Source organism: Pituophis catenifer, unplaced genomic scaffold (genome assembly GCF_029215685.1).
Source record: "Pituophis catenifer annectens isolate HBS135680 unplaced genomic scaffold, rPitCat1.0.hap2 SCAF_4, whole genome shotgun sequence".
Classification (NCBI taxonomy): domain Eukaryota; kingdom Metazoa; phylum Chordata; class Lepidosauria; order Squamata; family Colubridae; genus Pituophis; species Pituophis catenifer.
The window spans coordinates 72,731,136-72,754,852 of NW_027256884.1; the positions used below are offsets into that span (position 1 = coordinate 72,731,136).

Here is a 23,717-nt window from a genome sequence, read left to right on the forward strand (position 1 = left end):
CTGTCAGACTAGCTCCACAAAAAATTCTTCGGTAATGCCGTTTGGGAGGCGGGGAAGGGAAGCAACGCGTTCAGATACCCATTCTATACGAACCATTCTGGTGGTTTGTATAGCAAAACCAACTTGGTGGAATTGCTGATCCCTGCAGCTTTGAGTCCGCTCCTTTGAAGAACTTTAACCCTGGAATTCACCTCTTTTGTAGATGATTATACCGGTTTGGGACGTGGTGGCTTAATCCCTGCAGCTTTGAGTCTGCCCCTTTGAAGAACTTTAACCCTGGAATGCATCCTTTGTGGATGATTATACTGGTGTGGGACATGATGGGACGTGGTGGCTCAGTGGCTAAGACGCTGAGCTTGTCGATTGAAAGGTCGGCAGTTTAGCGGTTCGAATCCCTAGTGCCGGGTAAGGGGGTGAGCTCCCATTACTTGTCCCAGCTTCTGCCAACCTAGCAGTTCGAAAGCACGTAAAAAATGCAACTAGAAAAGTAGGGACCACCTTTGGTGGGAAGGTAACAGCGTTCCGTGCGCCTTTGGCGTTTAGTCATGCCGGCCACATGACCACGGAGACACCTTCGGACACCCTGGCTCTTCGGCTTTGAAACGGAGATGGGCACCGCCCCCTAGAGTCGGGAACGACTAGCACATATGTGCGAGGGGAACCTTTATACCGGTTTGGGGCTGCATTGGTATTGACAATTTAAACTTCCTTCTGACATTTTTTCTGAAAAGGAAGCACTATCTGCATTATAGCCTCATGTCTTGTACTGGCCAGTTCAAAAGTTTCAGAACACCAAAAAAACCCCGCATTTAAGTACTTTTATTTTCTTGCCTTGCACAGTGCCAAACTATGGGCTCAAGTACTGTATCTAATACAAGCATTTTCTCTAGTCATTTTTAGGTGCTGGGTTACTCTGTTAAACCATAATATTATTTTCCCACTTAGATCACGTTCAGTAAAAAATATTTTTATGTTAGGATTAAAGCAATATGACTAATGATTCCAAAAGTTCATTTAATCCAAAAATTTTCTGGAAAGTAAGGTACGTTGGAATGAGAAAAAAATACTTTACAAATAATACCATTAGTAGGAAAGGATCAGTGTATTGAGCTAGATACAGCCTCCCATTTTATGCTCCTATCAATTGCATAATTGTTGAAAAAGCAGTATGATTAGAACATGTTTTTACAAATAGTAGTTAAGTTCATATTTCAGGAGTAAATATATATAATTATTAAATAATATATAATTACTATATATAATTAATATATGTACAATACATACTTAGTTCTTTATAACTTAATCATGTACTTAAGTTCAACTATACCTCATTTTAAAATAAATTCTGGTTAGCTATTTTATATAAATTCAATCAAGTATGCATTTTGTGAAGCACTTTACTCTTGTATGAAGCCCTCCATCCAGAGAATGAAATATATTGGGGAATATGAGGCAGAATATTATATTTCCCCAAAGGAGAAATGGAGAAACATGCTCTTAAAGGCAGAAAGCACCCCCAGTTTTCGTGCATAGTGAAACAGCCTCCAGAAGATGCCTGAAGTCTTTAGAGATGGATATTTTGTGGCCATTAAGAAAGACTAGGCTAATCTATTCACAAATAAAACCCTTCAGCTCCAGATGATGGGATTAAGAAGGACAGGACAGGACTTTTAGGACATAGTAGGATTAACCCACCACCACCACCATTAGAATAGCAAAAGGCACAAGGTTCACTACACAACCCCCTGCAGCATGCCAAAACCCTATAAAAATCCATGTACTCATCAAACCAATTTGTCAGTTGTCCCAGAATTACATGCTGTTGTTGATTCTGATCAACAGAATCCTTCTTTCCAATCAGCCTCCATTTTATTTCCAGCATCTTTTTCCCAGCTTGGAACGGGACCAGATTATTCTTCCAACAATTTGCCACATAGATGGGACTCCAAGCTAACCTGGCCAACGAACCTGGCCCGGGTAAGCGTCCACCTTGCCGGCAGCAGACCTCTTGCATCTGTGGGTGAGCCCTCCCAGACCCTTGGCCATTTGGAGCAAGGGTAGTAAAGGGAGTTTTGAGTCTTGAGCTCAACAGGCTGCTTAGAAAAATGGTGAGTACTTCTAAATTTTAACTTTTAAAGCCCAGGAGAGTGAGGGAAATTTGTGTATGCCTGTGTGCGTGTGAGGATCCTTCAATCACAGCTGGATCCTGCTCCCTCTGTGCCTTTTCTAGCCACAAACAGATCTGAACAACCCACAGATCCTGGAAAGCAAAGGGGTTTGGCCAGTGCGCAGGATCTTCTGTAGGGAGAAGGGAAACTGTGAACATGGAATGGAAAAGTGAGTGAGTCAAACCTGGGCAACCAGCTGGGAAGTCGCTGAGCAAAGCCCTGTCCAAGGTGTCCTTACCACTGCTAAGGAGAACAGGTTTCCTTCCAGACTCTTCTGGGTCTGAAAACTGGGGCGGAAAAGGCCGTGGAAGGAGGTGCACATACTCACTGCAGGGGAGCAGCAGGTCCTCCCAGACCCCTTTTTGGTCCGAAAACCGTAGCGGGAGTTCCCAGGAAAGGAGGTGCCCTTACTCTGATAAGGAACCAGAGTCCTCCCAGATGTTTTTTTTTTTTTGGGGTCAGTTTTTTGGAAAACTGAATAGGCAGGGTGGAAGCTCATTAGGAGACTTAATTGCCGGGACCTGGCAGAGCCAACTGAATCCCTACATTGGAAATAGGGAGACATAGGAAGCTTTAACTCAAGGGTCAGGGTAGGCTCCCCTCTAGGAGACTTGCTCAATGCCTGGAATGAGAGGCTGCTGCCCATCCTGTATGATATGACAAAGAAATGAACAAGGAAGTTGTGTAAGGAGTGGGCTTTGCTTAGGGACAAAGCTAGAAAACCAATTTGGCTAAATAAAGCCAAAGAAAATGAAAATATAGTAACATCAAGTTTTTTCCCCTCTTCTAAGCAATTAATATGTTTGTTAAGGTTTTTGGTCTGTCCTAAAGTTAATTGAGATTTATGGTAAGAATGATTAGGGTGTGTAAACCTGAAAGTTCTGCTGTCCTTTTCTTTCTCTTTCCCTTGTCTTTTTGTGTGTGTATGTGTGTAAAGGTCTTGGTGTGTTAGGTAAATGTAACTGTTAAATGTCTCTAATCCCTAGAGACAAGAATTCTAAACTGTTAGAAAAAATAGTTAAACCATAAAAGAAAAATACCTTCACCCTAGTTTGCCTTGCCCTCTCTGTACCTTTAACAACAACAACAAAAAAAAACCAGCCCAAGGTTGTCAGGAGGGAATATTTCAAGTTCATTTAGAAGAAAAGTTTTATTCTTCCATTTACTGTATGTGTTTAAGTGGGTTTTATCTGTCTATTTAACAAGTGTGGTGTCAACTCATGTCTTTTCAAACCCTGCCTGCAAACTATCCACCCCACTCCCCCTCTCCACCTCTTATACTGTTCTCCATTCCTATGTCAGACCAACAATGCCTCTTCTGGGAGGGTCACCCACAAAGGGGGAAGGTGGTTTGGTCTCATATCTTTCAGACTTCGACAGATAACTCTGCAACCTTTGAAAACAGAGCACACTGACCCACACACTGCCTCCAGAGGAGACCCTCCATCCAATTAACCCACCACCATTAGAATAGCAAAAGGCACAAGGCTCACTACATTGCCTGCAGCATCTCAGAACCCTGTAAAAATCCATGTACTCATCAAACCAATTTGTCAGCTGTCCCAGTTCTGGGTCAGAACTACATTCTGTTGTTGGTTCTGCTCATCAATAAACAGAATACTTCTTTCCAATCAGCCTCCATTTTATTTCCAGCTTCTTTCTCCCGGCTTGGAACTGGGCTGGATTTTTCTTTCAACACACTCCAATTGCTGTTTCTAATTTTAATTTTTAAGCTGCCTTTATTATATTTTATAAATAAGGCAGTAAACATAGCTAATACTCCTTCCTCATCTTTTCCCCACAATAGCCCTGGGAGGTGGGTTGGACTGAGTGAGAGTGACCAAAGTCATGCAGCCAGCTTTCATGCCTAAAACAGTTCTAGAACTCACAATCTCCAGGTCTCCAACCTATTACCTTAACAACTACACCAATTTTTGATATTTACTTGTCATCTCTTTCCAGCAAAGTAAGCCACGTTGTCCCACTAGGTTAAGGAACTGAAATACTACTTTTTTATAGGGCCTCAAGGGACTTTAAAAAACTAATTTCTTTTATTTGGACAATCTAATTTTTTACAGAATCAAAGTCTTCACCTCTTACTTTGATGCAGCTGAGTATTCAGATTATAGTGACATTTGTATCTTTCCCCCATAGTGCAGTAATTTCGCTATTACTTAATACAGTATTAAAAACAAGGTAAGGTAGCTGAAATGGAATAATTACTCTGTTGAATCAGAATGATATGGCCATCTAAAACAAAAAAATTGTCTCAAAAAGAAATCAAATAGTTGTTTTTGGTGATTAGAATTATATTTTTATTTCCAGGGATACATATATTTTCTTTCCCAGAAAAATAACATAGTATTGTGAGATGGGAAATGCTGCTTGTTATTCCACTTGATTGGTCACATTTCCCAATTTATCATTTTCAAATATTATTCAAATAAATATATTCTATATTGAATGGTGTTTTCTGTTATATTTTTAATAATAGCAGCAAACTACTTTTTTGAACAAAACAGGACTCTAGGAAAAAAAAAATAAGCCAGGCCACAATTTCAGGGTAACAGATACAAATAACTTCATTTATTCTAGCTTCTAATTCTAAAGCATTTCTACTGTTAAACCAATAGAATTTCTTCATAATTTCTATTCAGGCTATATCAGAAACAAAAATTCCAAAGCATTTTTGGCTACCATAGATACACTATTACATACCGTACTAACAACAGTGATTTCACAGTATATGGAATCCAAACACTTCCTGTGAAACTTTGAACATATTTTCAATTATTTCGAAGAGCTTTTGGTGAGCCACCATGATGAATAGAACAGGACACGCTGCAACTGAGAGTAATGCTCAAATGCAAGATTTGGGCTACCAAAATCTCTTTGGAGTAACGAGAGATCACAAGATCGCTATATGTAATATGGACAGCTGTTTTTTGGGGGGTTTTGTGAGCAGATGGCAGGAATTGCGTTTCTGCAGTCATCTTACAATTGTCTGGGAGCCGCAGGATTCCATCATGCTTATAGCTGCTGTCATCTATGCAAACTCTTAAGTTTGACCCAGATTCATCTCTTAATCACATTTATTTTTGTTGTTGTTTAAAGATTGAGAACATTCAGACTGGCAAGTTTTATTGAAATCATTGGGTGAGTTTTTCTACAATCCTTTTAAAAAAAGCTCAGTTAAAAGCTTAAAGATTTGTAAGAAAAAAAAACATTGTGGCATTTAGAGCAAAAAAATTCTTAATGTTAACTTTAGAATTGTTTAAACCGATTAAGGGCTTAGATGGACTTGCTTTAAGACTTAGAAGTTAACTGAAAGGATCTTTTCTCATGGGAAATGTCTATGTTTGAAAACATTAGAGGGCATCAGATGGTTACTTTAAAGAGAGATTTTTAATGAATGGGTGCAGGCATTTACCTTTACAAAAGAATCAGAAGGTGTTAATGAAGAGGGACAAGTTCTGTTCAATAAAACTGAAATTGATTTGCAGGTGGACTGAACAATAATAACTTACAAGAAAGAGATAGAAATAACAGATTTGCAAATGAAACTGGATGACAGTTTAATAATTGAAATCAACATATAAATAATAAACTAGAAGAGTGATCTGGGTAATTTTTTTTACATTGAATTTACACAAGTGTTTTGCTGAAGTTGCCACATTGGAATTACACACAGTAGATTCACAAAAACATGAAGAATTATGACAGAAGAGAGAAGTAAGTTTCTACAAAGGATTTCTAGAAAATCTGTGGTTATTTTAGGACAATGATTTTTGGTTTTGTTTGCAAAAAATATAAATCTGAATCTATTCAGTTCATTCTTTTGGTCCTTGTGTCTCTTCCCATTATTCCATTATTTTATTTTATAGAAGTGATTTTACATAAAAGGTCATTTAGGTAATCTGTAAATCACCAATTCTGTGAGCATCAGACATGGGTAGGAACACTTATGAATCATGCAATCTACAATGGAATTACAAAGAAAAAAAGCTATGGTTGGTATTTAATGACCATAGCTGTCCAGCTATTCAATTACTGAAAAAAGTGTACAAAAGATAAACTGCTTTCTCCCAGATGCATTATTTCACATTCAAATAATCTATAAAAAATAGGCCACTTCAAGGGCTAGGAAGTTCTCAGTGAATACCACTGTTTACATTTACACATGGAAAAAAAGTGTCATATTTCTATAAATGTACAGCTGATTCTTCCATAAAATCCTCACTACTGGAATCTTCCAAATTTTTCAAACCATTGTTTTCAGAATCTTCTGCTCTGCGTTTCATACCCCGTTGTTGTGAAATAGAAAGAATGTATTTCATGTTATAACAATTCCAATCACAACTGCAGAAAGAAAAACCGTCATAAAAATAAGTCAAAAGCAATGCTAAATATGCCTGCATATACAGTACAGCAAATAATCAGAGGCAGTGAAATATTTACATCACTCAATTATTCAACACCATTCAACATCATTCAATTTTCTGAAGCAATCTGAAAGTTGTCATATGATATTTGAGCTACAATGTGTTATTTGTACATACAGTTTCTAATCAAATGTACTTTCCACCTAGTAGTTACTTCCAGTTGCAAGGTACTCTATAATATCCAATACTAGACTAAATCAGGCAAGCCTCTACGTTTTCTGCTGCCATTAGAAACTATAGTTTTTGATATCATATGTATGGACTGTTGTTCAATATAGTAACTTTGGGCTGTAGAGAACATGGAATGATTAAATGCCCAAAGAAAAATCAGACAAAGCTGGCACTTATCCAGATTACAACCTGCAGTAAGTAATGGGGAAAAGGGAAAAACATTTTTTAAAAAATAAAATGATCTTATAGTGCTGTTTTTATTCTCCCCAATTAAGTACGGTAGAACAGAATCAAACAAAATACTTACAGTTTAGAAAGATCTTCAAAATGTTTCTGAATGCTCTTTTGAAGAAACTGAACAATAGGCAGCAGTTTTTCTGATCTGCAATGGACAAAAATAGTCATTCTATAAATTAGGACTGTGCAAAGCTCTTAAAAAAGAAACATTAGTATAAAAACTGTGAAACATTAAAACAAACATACTTTGCAAGTTTTTTTTTATCTGCGTGTGCATTTCAGAATAGTGAAACTATGCCATACACACACATACAAACGAAACAAAAAATGTCAAAACCACAAAAATGGCGAAGAATGTAGTTGCTTCTTGGTGCCAATGCACATTTTTCCAAGCTTTTGCACAACCCTAGAAATAAGTCCTAGAAATGCTAAATATAAACACCCAAATGCTAATTTATATTTAATTTTCAAAGTGTTAATGAGCTTGAAAAAGTATCTTTAACATATTACCAATAAAATAGTTAGTAGTTACAACAGACATATAGACATACAGCATACATGTTGCAACTCTTCCTGGATATGGCAGTTGGAAGCATATCTGCTGCTTCCCTTGTATTCCAGTCTTCAGTCAAATCACCATAAGCCAATGAAAAAGAATGGACTTTCACTGAAATTATAACTACTGGCCTTCTGATGGTAGATATAATTCTATTTTTAAAGTTATCAATTGATAATATGCATTCTCTCTTTTTAAACCATATGAAGCTAAGTTCACTAACCTTGTTTTTAACTTGCATCCATGCAGCATGAGCAACTTCTGAGTCCAGATAAGATAGAATTCCAAGTGACGAGATTTCTCAAAACAAGATGCTAAAAATTCTAGGACCTTTTCTATGTACAAGTCTGGAAGCGATGAGCAGACTATATCGACTGTTTTTTTACAACAAACAAGAGGATGTATTAGTTGACAAGAAATGAGTAAACATGTCAAAACAGTTCACTTGTCATGACGTGTGCAGAAGTAAAATGTCTGCATTTTTAGCAAAGGAAACTGAAGGCAAGGAAATGCTATATTGCATGACATAATTCCTTTTTTCAATTTCCCTTTTATCATGTGATATTTAATCATTAGAGAACTTCTACTCAGTTAAAACATTCAAATTATTCAGGATATTATATTTTTCCTTCTCTTTAGTACACACACACACACATCAAGTTTTGCTAACAACTTAGAAATTTAGGAAATCTTGTTTTCTGCAACCATCACATCACACTAATAAGTCCAGCTTACTTTCATCATAGGGCACAGTTTCTAGAACCTCTTGAATCATTTTCTTCTCATTTAGTCGAAAAGCCATGACAATAGCCTTAGTGTATTCCTTTTGGTGCAATACTTTACGAATATTGCTAGGAGTGATGTCAATTTCTAAGTCAAATGGATCAAAGGTGAGACTAGAGTCCAAAGAGTAGATAAGAAGACCTTCTGTAGTGGTTGCTGCCCAATTTCTTCCTGAAAGAGAAGCACTGTGATATTAGCTAAAACTATGGAGACTCACTGGAGAAGAGCCTAATGCTGGGAAAGATTAAGGGCAAAAGAAGAAAGAGACGACAGAGAATGAGGTAGCCGGATGGAGTCACTGAAGCAGTAGGTGTGAGTTTAAATGGACTACAGAGGATGGTAGAGGACAGAAAGGCCTGGAGAAACGTTGTCCATGGGGTCGCAATGGGTCAGACACAACTTAGCAACTAACAACAACAACATGGAGATGTGGGAGGGCAGGTGGACCGACAGAGAAATGAAGTAATGAAAAGATCCTCTAAAAACCTACCAGTAGGAGAGAAGCGGAGGCACGTCACTCTTATTTCTGGTTTAAAATGTCGAGAACTCATATCACCTGAAAAGAAAGCAAAAAGCAACTTAATAATTTCCTACAATAATTTCCTTGTACCGTGTTTCTCCAAAAAGGCCACGTCTTATTTTCTTTTGACTCCTGTAAAAAGGCTAGGCCTTCTTTTTGGAAGGTTCTAATTATTGACTCACCTCACGTGATGACACAGACAGCCTTGATGAACAGGAGGCTACTGCTGGCCCACTTCTTCTGTGGCCACATGCCACCACTTGCCCGCATTGCCCCAGCCTGTTTCGCCTTCAGATGCCTGCTGGAAGGCATCTGCAGCGATAATAGAGCTCCGGATTGATCCGGAGCTCTGTTATCGGCTGCAGATGCCTTCCGGAAAGCCCTCTGCAGCTGATAATAGAGCTCCAGACTGATCCAGAGCTCTGTTATTTGCTGCAGGTAACAGATGCCGGTAGGCATCTGAAGGCAAAATGGAGGCCAAGGCAATGCGTGCGAGTGGCGGCAAGTGGCTGCAGAAGAAGGCGAGGCAGATGTCAGGGTGTGCGAGACCTGGTAAGTAGGGCAGCTCCACCCCCATATCCCCACCCTAGCTTATTTTTTACCTGTGTGCCTCCCCCCACCCCCTGCACCCTAAGGTGGGCGGGGTCTTAATTAGGGCTAATTTTATGGGTGGAGCTTAATTTGATCACATGCGCTCAAAAATGTGATAGGCTTCTTTTCAAGGTGGGTCCTCTTTTTGGAGAAACACGGTACAAACCAGTGCTGACACTGTAAATTGATTCTTTCTACAAAAGAAGTGCAGCAAGAGAAAGAACCACACTGATACATTTACATTTATTTTCTAAACAAATGTATATCTCATCAAAGTCAAATTGTAGGACAGGGCATTTCCTCCATCAATGTTCCCCCACCCCAACCACCCCCATCCTGGGAAGTAAATGACTGTCCTTGTTCAACACATTAACCAATACAAATGTTTATGTGATGCGTACAATTGTCACCATCACAGCAATCATTTGGAACATTTACATTTGTCAGTTGCCAACTTTACAAACCTTTAGCAAGCAGATTGGGATCATAGTATTTATTGATCCCGCCGATTTTGTCTTGTCATGAATTATTCAAAATTAATTAATTAAATTCAGGCAATATATGGAGGGGGAAAAAACGGGGTGAGGGTGGGAGTAGTGATACATATACATTAACACTAATGGTTTCACTACAGTGCAAGAGTTACTAAACCATTGAATTAGCTAAAACATCACAGATAATGAAAAACAAAATTGTCATAAAACACTCAATAAATTGAAATATTTTCCAATGGCTATAACCTGGGGCAATGCTTCTCATTCCTCAATAAAGACAGTGGCTGATCCCTAAACTAAGATTCAATCATTTTGTCAAATGAGAGGAAACAAAAAGACTTGTTTAAAACTTTGCCCTTTTCATCAGGAAAATCTAAATAAATTTAATACACATGATTTGGAGAGTCTTATTCAAAATTAACTAATACCTCTCTTAACTCCTGGAAGAGGAATGACAACATCATCATCATCCCCATTTCCCTCTTCTATTAATGCCATGCTCCCAAACTCAGTCATCTTCCTGCGATCCAAATATTCCTGTAAAATAAAATATACGACAACATAGCCTATTTCAAATTCCAAATATGTTTCAGAATACTCTACTTACAATGGGATGCTAGTTCCTTTCTATTCTTCATTAAAACCATGAATTGTCTATGGCTTATAGATAAATTGATATAACATTATAAAGACAGAGCATAGATAAATAAGAACGTCTTAATAAAGAATGTTTCAGAGCAGACAATCAATTCAGAGACACACATTTAAATTACTTAGTCAAAGAATACATTTACTATTAATTTAAAAAATAATGTGTGGTAAGGCATGTAGCAAAAGTGACCATATTTTTATTTCATAAACTTACAAGATTTATCCCATGTCCAACACACACATACTAACCTCCATTGCATCTAAGGAAAGATTGCAAGATATTTCAAACTTTTTAATGAGAATCTGTTCCTTGACATGATAAATACAAACATACTTTGACAGACCTCCTGCCAAAATGCACTGGCCATCAGCAGAATAGCATATACTTGTAAAAGATCTGGAAAAAGAAGTTCAGATCAGTAATTTGAGATATATCACAAGCTCAGTACCACAGAGTTTATAGTTCTCACCCCGAGCAGTTACTCTGGAATAATTGCAGTCTGCATCCTATATGATAGGGTTGGGATTTTTTCAAGCATAATTTTGTGCGATAATTCACATGTGCAGATGTACTTGATTTAATCAAACTTGTGAGATTTGAAAATCTAAAGAGGTATTTGTCAAAAAATTATCCCCATGTAAAATCCAAACAAGTTAAAACACATTCCTGACTTGTTCACTTTATTTCTTATAACCTTTGTCGATTAAAGAGATATAAACTGGACATAACCTGTTTTAATTCCTACCCTCAAAACGACGCTATAGAACACTGCACACCAGAACTAGATACAAGAATACAAGAACAGTTTTTCCCGAACGCCATCACTCTGCTAAACAAATAATTCCCTCAACACTGTCAAACTATTTACTAAATCTGAACTACTATTAATCTTTTCATCGTTCCCATCACCCATCTCCTCCCACTTATGACTGTATGACTTGTTGCTGGTATCCTTACGATTTATATTGGTATTGTTTCCTGATTGCTTATTTGTAACCTATGACTATCATTAAGTGTTGTACCTTATGATTCTTGATGAATGTATCTTTTATTTTATGTACACTGAGAGCATATGCACCAAGAGAAATTCCTTGTGTGTCCAATCACACTTGGCCAATAAAAAAATTCTATTCTATACTATTCTAAAAAGGGTGTTGGAGATCTCATTCATTCAAGGTTATGTTCCAAATAAGGCTTAGGTTGAATTAAATTTTCAAGATTCCTTCCAATCTTTACAGTCCATGATTCTACAAGCTTGTTCTAAGGGTTCTACCATAAATTTTATAGATTCCTATTTTCTCTCTGGCTGGAAATTGATTTAAATAAATACGTATAATTTTAGGATTCAAGTATTCAAAAGAAAACCATAGAAAGCATGCAAACCAAATCTCTGCACTCCAATATTAAAATAAGCCCATAGTAATAAAATTCAAACATTCAGATAAAAGATTCCACCAATTATAATAAATATCAGTTCAGAAAAAGATATAAAGGTATTCAGAAAAAAAGATATAAAGGTATTCTACTCACTTGCCCTTAGCAGCTTGTTTGGCAGTTATTTTGTCCAGTTCCTTCCTCCCCATCTGAAGGTCATGTCGCCCCATAATTGATCCTGCTTGCACTGCATTTTCATGATCCCAGAAAGTGATTTGTCCATCCAAGGAAGCTACAGCAAGCTCATTGCCATCCGGACGAAAAGCAACAGCAAGCACTGCAAAGATCATGAATGAAATCAAAGGCAAGCTTTATTTAAGTTTTGTTCCATTACATGCATTTTTATTGCATTACCTTTTATCCCTCAAACAATTATCAGAGACCAGTTGTTATATTTTAAATTTCCACAAGCACAGATTCCACATTTCATAAAGATGGTCCTGTTCCTTATATTAAAGCATATGTGCAACATGGAAAGTTTTAACATAGTCAATATAATTTCCTATCTGATTAATTGGAGGTTTGTGCAGCTATCACCCACATGATATTCAGAAAGGTAGTGAAAGCATGTCTGTTCTCACAGGTCTTGGGACAGAGTGGTGGTTGAGTCCCTGTATATGATATTTTATCATTATTCAGACTTTGCTTTCTGATGCTTACACTTCGTTTCTTGCTTTACATTGCTTATATTTTTAAATATAAGCCACCCAGAGTTTTTTTGGAATTAGGCAACCTCTAAATTGTATTAAATAAATTTAAAGAACAGTAAAACTCAATTCAGACTCATTAATAAAAATTGTGTTTTATGAAAGTTTTTATGCCAATACTAGTGCTCTGAGGTCTCCATGTAATTTGGCTTCACTCTAGTCACTCCATAATTATTGCAAACATCACCCAAATAAGATAAACACAGTCACACATCACCCAAATAAGATAAACACAGTCATGACATTTCAACAGACTTACCATCAGAACTTAGTGCTAGCGTTTCTTTGGTCCTCCAGCTATCCAGCATGTCCCACAATCTCACTGTTTTATCCCAAGAGGCACTTGCCAGAACACATTTCACTGGGTTAAAACACAGACTACTGATGGGGGCTTCATGACCATCTAATACCTAATGAAAAAAAAGTATGTAACAATGGAAAATAACAACAACAACAACAACAACAACAACAACAACAACAACAATAATAATTTCTTGAAATATATTTATTAGTATTCAACCAAGGGGAACATTTTATGTGTATGCTTGTATTTCATTTTATGTACTTTTTCCTTTTTTTCTTTGTTTTTTTCTTTTTTCTTTTCTTTCTTTTCTTGGATTTTTTATTTTAACTTTGGAAATAAGTAAAACATTTATAATCTTTAAAAAAGGAAAGTCTCATTTATTTTATCTATGCGCTACTGAAGAGTCCAGTCCAATCCTTACAAACATTGCACCACCCGTGGTCATGTGATCACAATTTGGGTGCTTAGCAATTGACAGTTACAATGTCCTGCAATCATGTGGTCATGATTTATAATTTTCCCAGCAGGCTTCTGACAAGCAGTCAATGGGGGAAGCCCTATTTGTTTAACTGTATGTGATTCACTTAACAACTGTGTGATTCTTTTAATGACCATAGTGATTTGCTTAATAACTGGAAAATGGTTGCAAAATCAGGAGTTCTATAACTGTATCTGATTTTATTTTTTTCACATAAATAATCTGCTTTAAAATTCATAGGAATTCAAAGTGTGATTTTAATAATCACTTAAAATTGTACTAATAGGATCTCATATTTAAGGGCAACACTAGTAAGAATAATGTTTGTTTCAAAATGGATTACTGCAAGCACCATAAAAAGTGTCTGTGTCTTACATCTAAAAGTCGTCCACTCTGCACAGACCACACAAATACTTCAAAAGAATCCTGGGAACCAGCTGAAACAATTTCTCCACTAGAGTCGACAGCTAAGCAGGAAAACTGTGTTGGTCGCGGAGAAGTGAAAGTACGGAAATTGCGGTATCTATTGCAAAAGGTAAGAATAATATATAAAATTACTTTTTAGACTTAGGTTTAAAAAACCCTAAATTCTGGAAAACAGCAAGTAATTATATAAAATAATATTTGACTAGAATTTTCATTATGCTTCTACACAACAATCTAGTATTATATGTCTTCTTCTGTCATGGAATATTATTTTTATAGGGGAGGCTTCCAAATTAGATTAACTAATACAATTAGATTAATTGACACAACTGCCAAGAGAACACAGTCCAACTGGTTTAATGGAAAATTGCACCTTCAAACAATGAAGAATATATTAATCTTCTGATGTCTACTCCAAGATGGAACAAAACTAAAAGTAAGCAAATAAAATAATAAGCTTACCTGTGAAGATCAAACGCCCGCACAGTTCCGTCAAGAGAAGCACTCAAAACAACATGTCCTGAATTGGTAAATGTTACAGCTGATATGATGCTGGTATGCTCAGTAAAGGTGACAAAGCAGAAGCCACTGCTGGTATTCCATACTTTCACCTGAAATGGAACAAAAAGCTCTAAATCGGCTTTAAAAAAATTAAACCTTTTCAGTAATGGATTAATGATTTGACTTGGAGAGCTTACTATTGAAAGAACATTCCAATTCACCACCTTTAATAATTACCCTGGCAGGGAGGTTAACCAGTCATATTTTCAACAAAAAATATAGAATCATCTCTTTAAAAGCTGGTATGCCCATAAGTTTCACATGTTGTTCATTTTTATCTTACCCTTTTTATATATAACTCAAGGCAAAGAATAAACCAGATGTCATGCAACTCTGCTCCAATGAAAGATTTGTCTTTTAAAAAAGTAGAATCACTCTTCTCTAGCCCAACAGGATTAAACAAACATATACAAAATATTACTTTCTAACCCCTAAGTATGTTGGTTAGAATTGGAAAAAGCCCACTCTACTCTAGAATTTTTTAAAAAAGAAACATCAACTCATAAAAACATAACCGTAACCCGAAAGATAAAATTAGACCCTATCATTCCAATGCTGAATTAGCAGTAAAGTATATATTAACAGTAGTTTAATATTATATATAATAGCATACTCAGTATTTTTGTAATGCTGACTTCACAAAAAATGTTATTTATAAGCAAAGTTAATTTAAATTTTTTTAGACTATTTAAAACCTCAATAAAAGGACTGAATTAAATGTTTTATTGTTTTCCAATGGTTCTGTATTGTTAGTATTTTTTTTAAATTCCACAATTTATTTTAAATACTACAAATATTTTTAAGGCTTAGTATTCCAAAATAATTTAATATATGCACATGCTAAATTATAATTTTTAACATGCATGATGAATTATGAAACTGCATGCTTAATATTTCTGACAATTAACATGGATATGTTTTTGTCAGTCACGTTTATTTCTATTTTGTTTTATATGTTACTTATCCTTATCTACACTTAATATATAGTACAATAACTACAGTTTGATTTCCTTAATAAGATTGTTTTGGTTTGTCAAAGATAATCTCATAGGTCTTGCCAACTGTGATTTGTCAAGGTTAATCTGACTAGCACTTGGATGAGATAACAAGATACAAGCTTGACTGGAAAATCAGAAAGTATCTTTGAAGAAGGCAATGGAGAATCATTTCCATATTCTATTTCTAACAAATTTAACAAAAGAATGCAACAAATAATGGAGAAAAATAACCTTGATGTTTATCTCTGTAACATAAATATTAAAAAATAGTCATTTTCCTCAATGCAAATTCAAATTACATCAGTGATTGCTGGTTCTTAAACTGCCCTCTCATACTAATCAAATATTTCATGCATTTCTTTTTTTTTTTTTTTTAAATCCATTCTAAAGTGATTTCTGCATCCAAAATAATATTGTGATGTTAGGTATTTTAATTGTGGAATGTTAATGTAATAGATTACCTATTTAAAATTGTTAACTAATTCTTTCTTGGTCTCCTTAAACTATATACTAAGACTTTTAAAAAATCAACATTTTAATCAACAGGCTTACTTTTCCATCATCCCCGCCAGTAACTAAGTACTGCCCATCTGGTGAATATGCAAGTGATACCATGCTGTTAAAATGACCTTGCTGTTTCAGCACATAGGACTCACTTTGCCATTCCCAAACCAAGAGCTGTCCTAGACCTGTCAATACAACAAAAAGGAAACGTGATCAGTGGCAATCTCTGAATGTACCAGAAAGAGTCTAACCTTGGACAAATAGAGAGGACAAATGAGGAATGAATCACAAATATTTTCACTGCTCCTTCATTTATTTGAAAATCATTCCTCATTGAAGAATTCATTAAGAGAGTTAGAAAGATTGAACAAGACATATTTGATGAAGAGGTAATAAAATAAGTGAAAGTTTTAAAAAACAAAAGGGAATGTTTGAAGCGGTGGAGACATCATGTATACAAAAATTATTTGCAAGGACAGAATGGCATGGAGAATTACAATTTTGGTATAAACTTAAATTAGCTACATTTCTATTCCTTTTCTTTCTTATCTTATGCTTTAATTTCTTTCTCTTACTACTTTTTACATTCTTTCTTGGCTTTGTGTACACTGCTTTACACTAAAAGAACATGACATCCTGGATATGAATATAAGTATTTACGTACCAATCAAATGATTATCTTAACACTATTACATAAATAGGCCCTCCCAAATTGTTTAGAATATCTTAGTTATGAACCTGCACATCCAAAGGCAATCCAGTCACCGGTACTATTGATGGAAATAGATGCAATTCTCTGGTCTGAAATGCTGAAGAAAACAAAACAAAAAAAAAATTAAATACAGGTAGTCTTCAACTTACAACAGTTCATTTAGTAATAGTTAAAAGTTACAACAGCACTGATAAAAGTGACTTATGACTGTTTTTCACATATGACAATTGCAGCACCCCATGGTCATGTGACTTACATTCAGATGCTTGACAACTGACTCACATTTATGATGGTTGCAAAGTCCTGGGGTCATGTGATCACCTTTTGCAAGCTTCTGACAAGCAAAGTCAAGGGGGAAACCAGATTCACTTAACTACAGTGTTACTATAGTAATTTAACAACTGCAATGATTCACTTAATAAATGTGGCAAGAAAAGTCGTAAAATGGGGCAAAACTCACTTAACAAATTTCTCAGTAACATAAATTTTGGGCTCAATTGTGGTCATAAGTTGAGGACTACCTTTTGATCAAAAATATGTCTTTCTCTGTGTGTGTATAAAGTTAATTACCATATTTTTCGGACTATAAGATGCACCTAGCTTTTGGGGAGGAAAACAAGAAAAAAAAACTGCCTCTGCTTCCCAGCAATTTGCCTCCTTGCAACAAACAGCCTGGTCAGCTTCAGCACAGCCTGATTTAGCACTAGCAGCTGATTGGTGGTTGGATTTGCCTCCCGGAATACCGCCTATCAGCTGTTCCAGGCTGCAGGGATCACCACCGCCCATCGCCGCTGTCAATGCCCATCGCCGCTGCCGCCTATTGCTGCCTCTGCATGTCCCATTTTTGGCCTTGGCGAGCCCTATTTTTGGCCCGTTCCAGTTGGCTGCGATTGCCACCGCCTATCCCCGCCACCTGGAACGAGCCAAAAATGGGGTGTGCGGAGGCGGCGATAAGTGGCAGCGGCGATAGGCGGCGACAGGCAGTGGCGATCCCCACAACCTGGAACAGCTGAAATTGCTGGGAGGCAGAAGCTGAAGTGTGGGGGCCAGCAGGTGAGCGGGGCTTCGGTAACATTCGCTCTATAAGACACACAGTCATTTCAACCCACTTGGGGGGAGGGGGAGTGCATCTTATACACCAAAAAAATATGGTATTTCAAGTACTCTTCCCACTAAACAAAATATATCTTTAAACAAAACTGATGAATTATTATTTCTTTAATATTATATGTATCCTCAATCTTTAACATGAATATTAATATTAACCTTAAAGAATGGATGAGATTGAATTCTGGAAGCTCATGAAGGTGAAAAATTCCAGAAGCAAATCCAGTGACCAATAGATGGATTTTCTTGTGATAAGCTGCAGCTGTCAGGGTGTTAAAATCTCCTTCTTTATTAAAAAAATATCTGAACACATAAAGAATACAAAAATTATCAGTGGCATTTTTATATAAGAACAAATCATCCAATTATCTTTCAAAGAGTAATTTAATAAATAGGAAATTTAATTAAAAGGAAGCAGTAACGGTTGGTAATTAAATGCTGTTTTTATGTTAGCATATTAAGAAAAGCAAGAAAATAACATTAACAGTATGTTAATATTTGTCACATCACTAAAGATTGACCAATAATCATGAGTCTAAGTTAAAATAATGAGCAGAAAAGCTTCAAGTATTTGCTGTCATAAAATTTAGCAGTCTATTACAGCTGTGAGAATCTCTACTAAATTTAAATGGAAGTCCATACAGGTAATCCCCGGGTTAAAAGTATTCTCTTAGCAAACGTTCAAAGTTGCGCGATCAGCACCCCCTAGTGTTTCCAAACAAGGCCTAAGACTACAAATCTTGCAGCACCATGGCAGTTGTTTGCCCTTACAATCGCAGAGGCTCTGCAACATTCGTCCTGCATGTTGTGGGCTGAAATGGAGCTTCTGAGTGATAAATTCGCACCTCAGAAATCATGTTCGGCCATCCAGAGGTCTTGCCTGGCACCTTGCTGGCCAAAATGGAGCTTCCAGGGGGATCTGGAGGCTCCATTTCAACCTGCAACGGGCTGGGGGAAGCCTGCGGAGGGCTGAATGGAGCCTCAGAGGTCCGGATCTGGCCCCTGGAGGCTAATAATAATAATAATAATAATAATAATAATAATAATAATAATAATAATAATAATAATAATAATAATAATAATTATTTTATTTCTATACCGCCCTTCTCCCGAAGGACTCAGGGCGGTGTACAGCCAATTTAAAAACACAAGACAAAACAGCAGTTAAAAATTAAAATGATTAAATAGATTTGGCTCAATTTAAAACCCCAGAAATTTAAAATACTCCAATTTAAAATTATTATGTTGATAGGCCAGCCTGGCGGAACAACAGGGTCTTCAGTGCGCAGCGAAACACCCGGAGGTCGGAGATCTTATGTATTTCCGGGGGCAGTTCATTCCACAGGGCTGGGGCTCCCACAGAGAAGGCCCTCCCCCTGGGTGTCGCCAGCCGACATAACTTGGCCGATGGCACCCTGAGGAGACCCTCTCTGTGGGAGCGGACTGGCTGGTGGGAGGCTATTGGTGGCAGAAGACGGTCTCGAAGGTACCTGGGTCCTATGCCATGGAGCGCTTTAAAGGTGGTAACCAACACCTTGAATCGCACCCGGAAGACCACTGGTCCATTTCGGCCAGAACCACAGAGGGGCGCACGAGGCTGGAGAGGAGACTGTTTGCTAAATCTTCACAAGGTAAGTGACCCAGTGCGGCAGGTTGGGGGGATGAAGCAATTTGGGGAGAATGAGGTATTTCAGTGGGTCAGGGAAGCTTTGGGTGGTTTTAGGCAGGTGGTCTGTTCCATTAGTAGGCCCCCCATGGCCTTCTCCACCCTGAAATACCTCATGTGCACTTAAAAAGCCTTGCATTCGATTAGCGAATACATGGGCGAAAGGAGGGAGTGATCTTGTTCAAGGTACGAGATTCACTCCCACAAATCTTCAGGTTACAAATGGAATGGACAGCCTCCATTACATTTGTAACTCAAGGACTACCTGTATTGTCTTTTTTTCATCATATCTATCACTTTAGTGGGTGGCATATTTGATTAAGATTTTAGGTTATTTTATTCAACTATTAGTTGCACAAGCACCTGCAGTATAGCAAGTTTTTATTACTGCTCCCAGTGTACCTTTACCTAAATGACTGGAGAAAATGCATAACATAATGGCATGCAGTTATATTGCCAGAGGATAGAGCCCTCCTCTGCATTCCTATTATCCTCCTGATATTCTGGACTTCAATTAATAGACTTTTCACTCTTTGCCATCCTTGCTGGTAATGTTTGCAATTGAAATCCAAAATACCAGGTGTGGGGGCTGTTAAGTAATGCAAGAGCAATTGTTTGTCTGAAACCATTGTAGTCTATAGCCCATACTTTTAAGTCTACTACTTAAAAGAACTGATTGCAGTACTGTGTTAACAATTCTTCCTAGTTCAGGCTTTTTGAAATTCAGTGAGCTGTACCTCGCATCTTTATGTGCCATGCAGAACAACAATCAGATTACAGGCACAGCAACATTAGATTCTTTTACTCTTTGTTAGCAACAGTGAAATCAACAAAGACAATTTTGATATTTCTTAACAAAACCAGAGTTCTTGGGTCCTCATCAGTAATATAAAAATTAATACATTAGATCTTCAGTTCAGAAGGCTAATTTTAACCTTTCTAATCACTTTCACCATGATTGCATTCATATTAAAACATCCCAATGTAGAGGTCAACCATGTAATAAACAAGTTAGAAATTCAATAAATTCTTCTAATTTCTTTCATTAGAAACTCACTTACTTGGCAGCACATGAATATTTCACTTTTTTCTTGTTTTGTTTTTCATTTCCACTGGTTTTTCCATGAATCTCTTTGTCTCTTTGTGTTTCTATCAACTCTTCATCTAGGTCTTTTGCTGACTCTTCCTGGTCAGTGGAATGGCTTTTGGAAGTTCTAGGTATCAGACCGTTTAGTTCTGTATCACACTGCCACACACACAAAGCCCCATCACGGCTGACAGTGTATAACTACAATAACAAAGTATAATTATCAATTGGCAAAAAGAACCTTTAAATAAACTGTGCAGGAATTCAAAATCACAAAATGCTACCTCTAATCCATACTCTATTTTAGTGTAAGCATGAGATCTGTGGTATATGAGAAAAAAGGGAGAAACAAACTTCTTGAAATATTTGGCTGTATGACATCTGGATTGCATTTCTTGTTATTATATAATTATATTTACATTGGACCTGTGCATACCACTTAATGACAGAATCGGGCCGTACAGCACTTCAAATTCAAAGGCAAAAGTGGTTGGAGCACTTGGGGTGTGCTCATCTATCACAAAAGCATAGGAGAGCTTGAAAAATATATACCTCACAGGGACCAAATCAAATAAATACTAACCAACTACATTAACATAATATAAAAAAATGTGAAAGGTACATACATCCAAACTGTTTTCTTCAAAAAAACAGGCAACAATTGCATCTTTATGACCTCCTAGTGCATAATAAACCAAATTGACCCAGCGTTCGGCTCCAAACACCCATGTTGACATATCTTTGCTACCCACTGCAAAACATCTAAAAGAAAAAAAGTTACTTCATCGTTATTCTCTAAAATCTATGATAATTAGCTGTGGATAAGACAAACTACTCATGCCAGCTAGCTATCTCCCAATTGCTTTATGCACTGGGAAAAATACTGATGAGTTCACATAAGCTAACCTCATTTAACAACTATTCAAAGTTACAAGGGTAATGAAAAATGTGCCCACTCTCACATTTATGACCTTTGTCATAAGGGAGTGGAGAGCATAAATAAATGCGCTTAGCAACCATTTTGTTTAAAGCAAAGTTCTTCCTTCAGACCCTGGTACTTCCCCAGCTTCTGATACTCCTTCTTCCTGATGTTGCTGTCATTTGGTACTGCTACATCTATCACCACTGCTGTCTTTTGGTCCTTATCTACTATCGTGATGTCTGGGTTGATTAGTACCTGCTTTTCTGTGTGGGTCTGGAAGTCCCACAATGTCTTAGCTTTCTTGTCTCCATGATCTTTGTGGGATCTCTCATCTGGACTTAGGAAGGTCTAGCTCTAGCCCATATTCTGGGCAGATGTTTCTGTATACAATGCCAACTATTTGTTTGTGCCATTCAGTATATACTATTCCTGCCTGCATCTTACACCCTGCCACTAAGTGTTGGACTATCTCTGAGGCCTCTCTGCAATAGTCTTCGCTTTGGATAATGTCTAGTCTGGCAGATCCCTGAGTCTTGGGCAACTGCTATATCTATGAGCAACTGGTGTTTTGAGCTTCTGATGTTCTTTCCAATGCCTTTCTGTGCTCATGTACTGGTCTGTATGGTCCAGTAGTCCACATATCAACAGATTGTCCTGGTCCTCAACATCTGACATGGACCTTGTTAATCCAAGCAATGCCCAAACTGGCATGACTCTCCTAATTTCTGTCACTCTCATATTTTTGAGGTAGGCAGGTGAAGTGTTAGGAGCTCTTTCACCAAGAACCCCTACTGGTAAGATACAGGATTGAACCCAAGACTTTCACCTCCAAGGTGGTGCTCTTAACCAGTACCCAGCTGCTTGTATATATAAAAAAAACCAGTGAATTATTGGCAAAAGTATAAATCTTTTTATGTTGGGATACTGTAAGAACTTTAATTCTTTAACGCATTGTAAGCCGCCCTGAGTCTCCAGAGAAGGGCAGCATATAAATCAAACAAACAAAGAAACAAATAAATAAATTGGAAAACAGATGAAGGAATGAACAAATTTATAATCCTCGACTTACAACCACAATAGGGACAGGCATTTTTGTCCTCAAGTCAGTCATTATGTGAACAGTCCCAATGTTATAACCATTTTTACTGCAGTCATTAAGTGAATCACTACAGTCATAAAGTGAATCACATAGTTATTAAGCAAATCCAGCTTCCCATTTGATGTTGCTTGTCGGAAACCAGCTGGAAAGGTTGCAAATTGTGATTACATGACCACAGAATGCTGCAAATGGAAATAAACGTGAGCCAATTGCTAAGTGCCCAAATTGCAATTCCATGACTTTTGAAGTGATGCAACAGTTGTAATTTTAAAGATAGGTCGTAAAACACTTTTTCCAAGGCTGTCATAGCTTTGAAGTATTGTTAAATAAATGGTGGTAAGTCTAGGACTACCTGTATGTTTAGATTAAGAAAATATTCCTGAAATGCTTCAGCTTCTTTCTTTAAATTAATGGAATGAGGGACATTAACTGCATATTTTTAGATTACAAATCATGAAATGAAACTAGGAATCATTAACATTGAAACTAGGTATTTGGCTCTCTCAGTAAACTATTCAAAAACCTACCTGGAATCATCAGTCCAGTCAATGCATGTTGTTTCATCATAAGCACCATAATATGTTTTGTCAAGAACAAATGCATTAAATTCTCTCTTTTTCCCTGGAGCATGGTACATCAGGGCAACTTTGTCTTTAGTAATCACAAATTTTCTGTTTTACAAAAATGAAAATTGAAAATAAATTATAGAAATAAAGGTCATACTACAGCCAATTTAATTAATAAGTATTTGTGTAATTAAAATTATTTATGCTTCTGATGCAGATAGACTTTCTGATAATTTACTACTAGAACACACACTCATAAATAACAGATAGATTGATGAGAATTATCTATTAAATCATTTTATCTTCCATTATATCTATTTTTCTTTAAACAAACTTATTTTCCTTAGTAGTACTTTCATGAAGCTTATTTTACTTTATTGTTAATTGCTATTAATATTTCTATAAAAAGCAAAATAGTAAAATCAACTACTCAAATATAGTTTTCATACTTTCCATTTGGAGAAAAACAAACACTATGGACAGGTTTCTGAAAATGGAATCGATGGATAACAGATTTACTGATCAAACTGAC

The 23,717-nt window shown here is 36.8% G+C and overlaps 1 protein-coding gene and 1 long non-coding RNA gene across 2 annotated transcripts; one reads left to right on the plus strand and one right to left on the minus strand.

The window, feature by feature from the left end:
- The first annotated feature begins 10 nt into the window (after window positions 1-10).
- LOC139317237 (uncharacterized) lies at window positions 11-7,858 on the plus strand. Its single transcript, XR_011600419.1, has 3 exons — window positions 11-31; window positions 5,283-5,324; window positions 7,824-7,858. It is a non-coding gene; the product is annotated as an uncharacterized lncRNA (long non-coding RNA).
- PWP2 (PWP2 small subunit processome component) lies at window positions 4,556-23,717 on the minus strand. The gene is made up of 18 exons (XM_070944245.1): window positions 23,635-23,717; window positions 23,147-23,290; window positions 21,225-21,360; window positions 20,573-20,799; window positions 18,005-18,148; window positions 16,765-16,835; window positions 16,075-16,211; window positions 14,426-14,574; window positions 13,913-14,060; window positions 13,015-13,165; window positions 12,145-12,325; window positions 10,863-11,010; window positions 10,391-10,499; window positions 8,848-8,913; window positions 8,310-8,528; window positions 7,798-7,948; window positions 7,089-7,163; window positions 4,556-6,527 (listed from the first exon to the last, which is right to left on the minus strand). The coding sequence occupies exons 2-18, from the start codon at window positions 23,254-23,256 to the stop codon at window positions 6,371-6,373; spliced, it is 2,379 nt and encodes a 792-aa protein (XP_070800346.1). The 5' UTR covers window positions 23,257-23,290; window positions 23,635-23,717; the 3' UTR covers window positions 4,556-6,370.

Coding starts and splice junctions, on each gene's coding strand:
- PWP2 (XM_070944245.1), bottom strand. CDS start 23,256: ATGTACCATGCTCCAGGGAAAAAGAGAGAATTTAATGCATTTGTTCTT. Junction 16,836..18,004: donor AATCTCATCCATTCTTTAAG/GTTAATATTAAT, acceptor TGTTTTCTTCAG/CATTTCAGACCAGAGAATTG. Junction 13,166..13,912: donor AGAGTGGACGACTTTTAGAT/GTAAGACACAGA, acceptor TTTTTTCATTAG/GTATTAGATGGTCATGAAGC.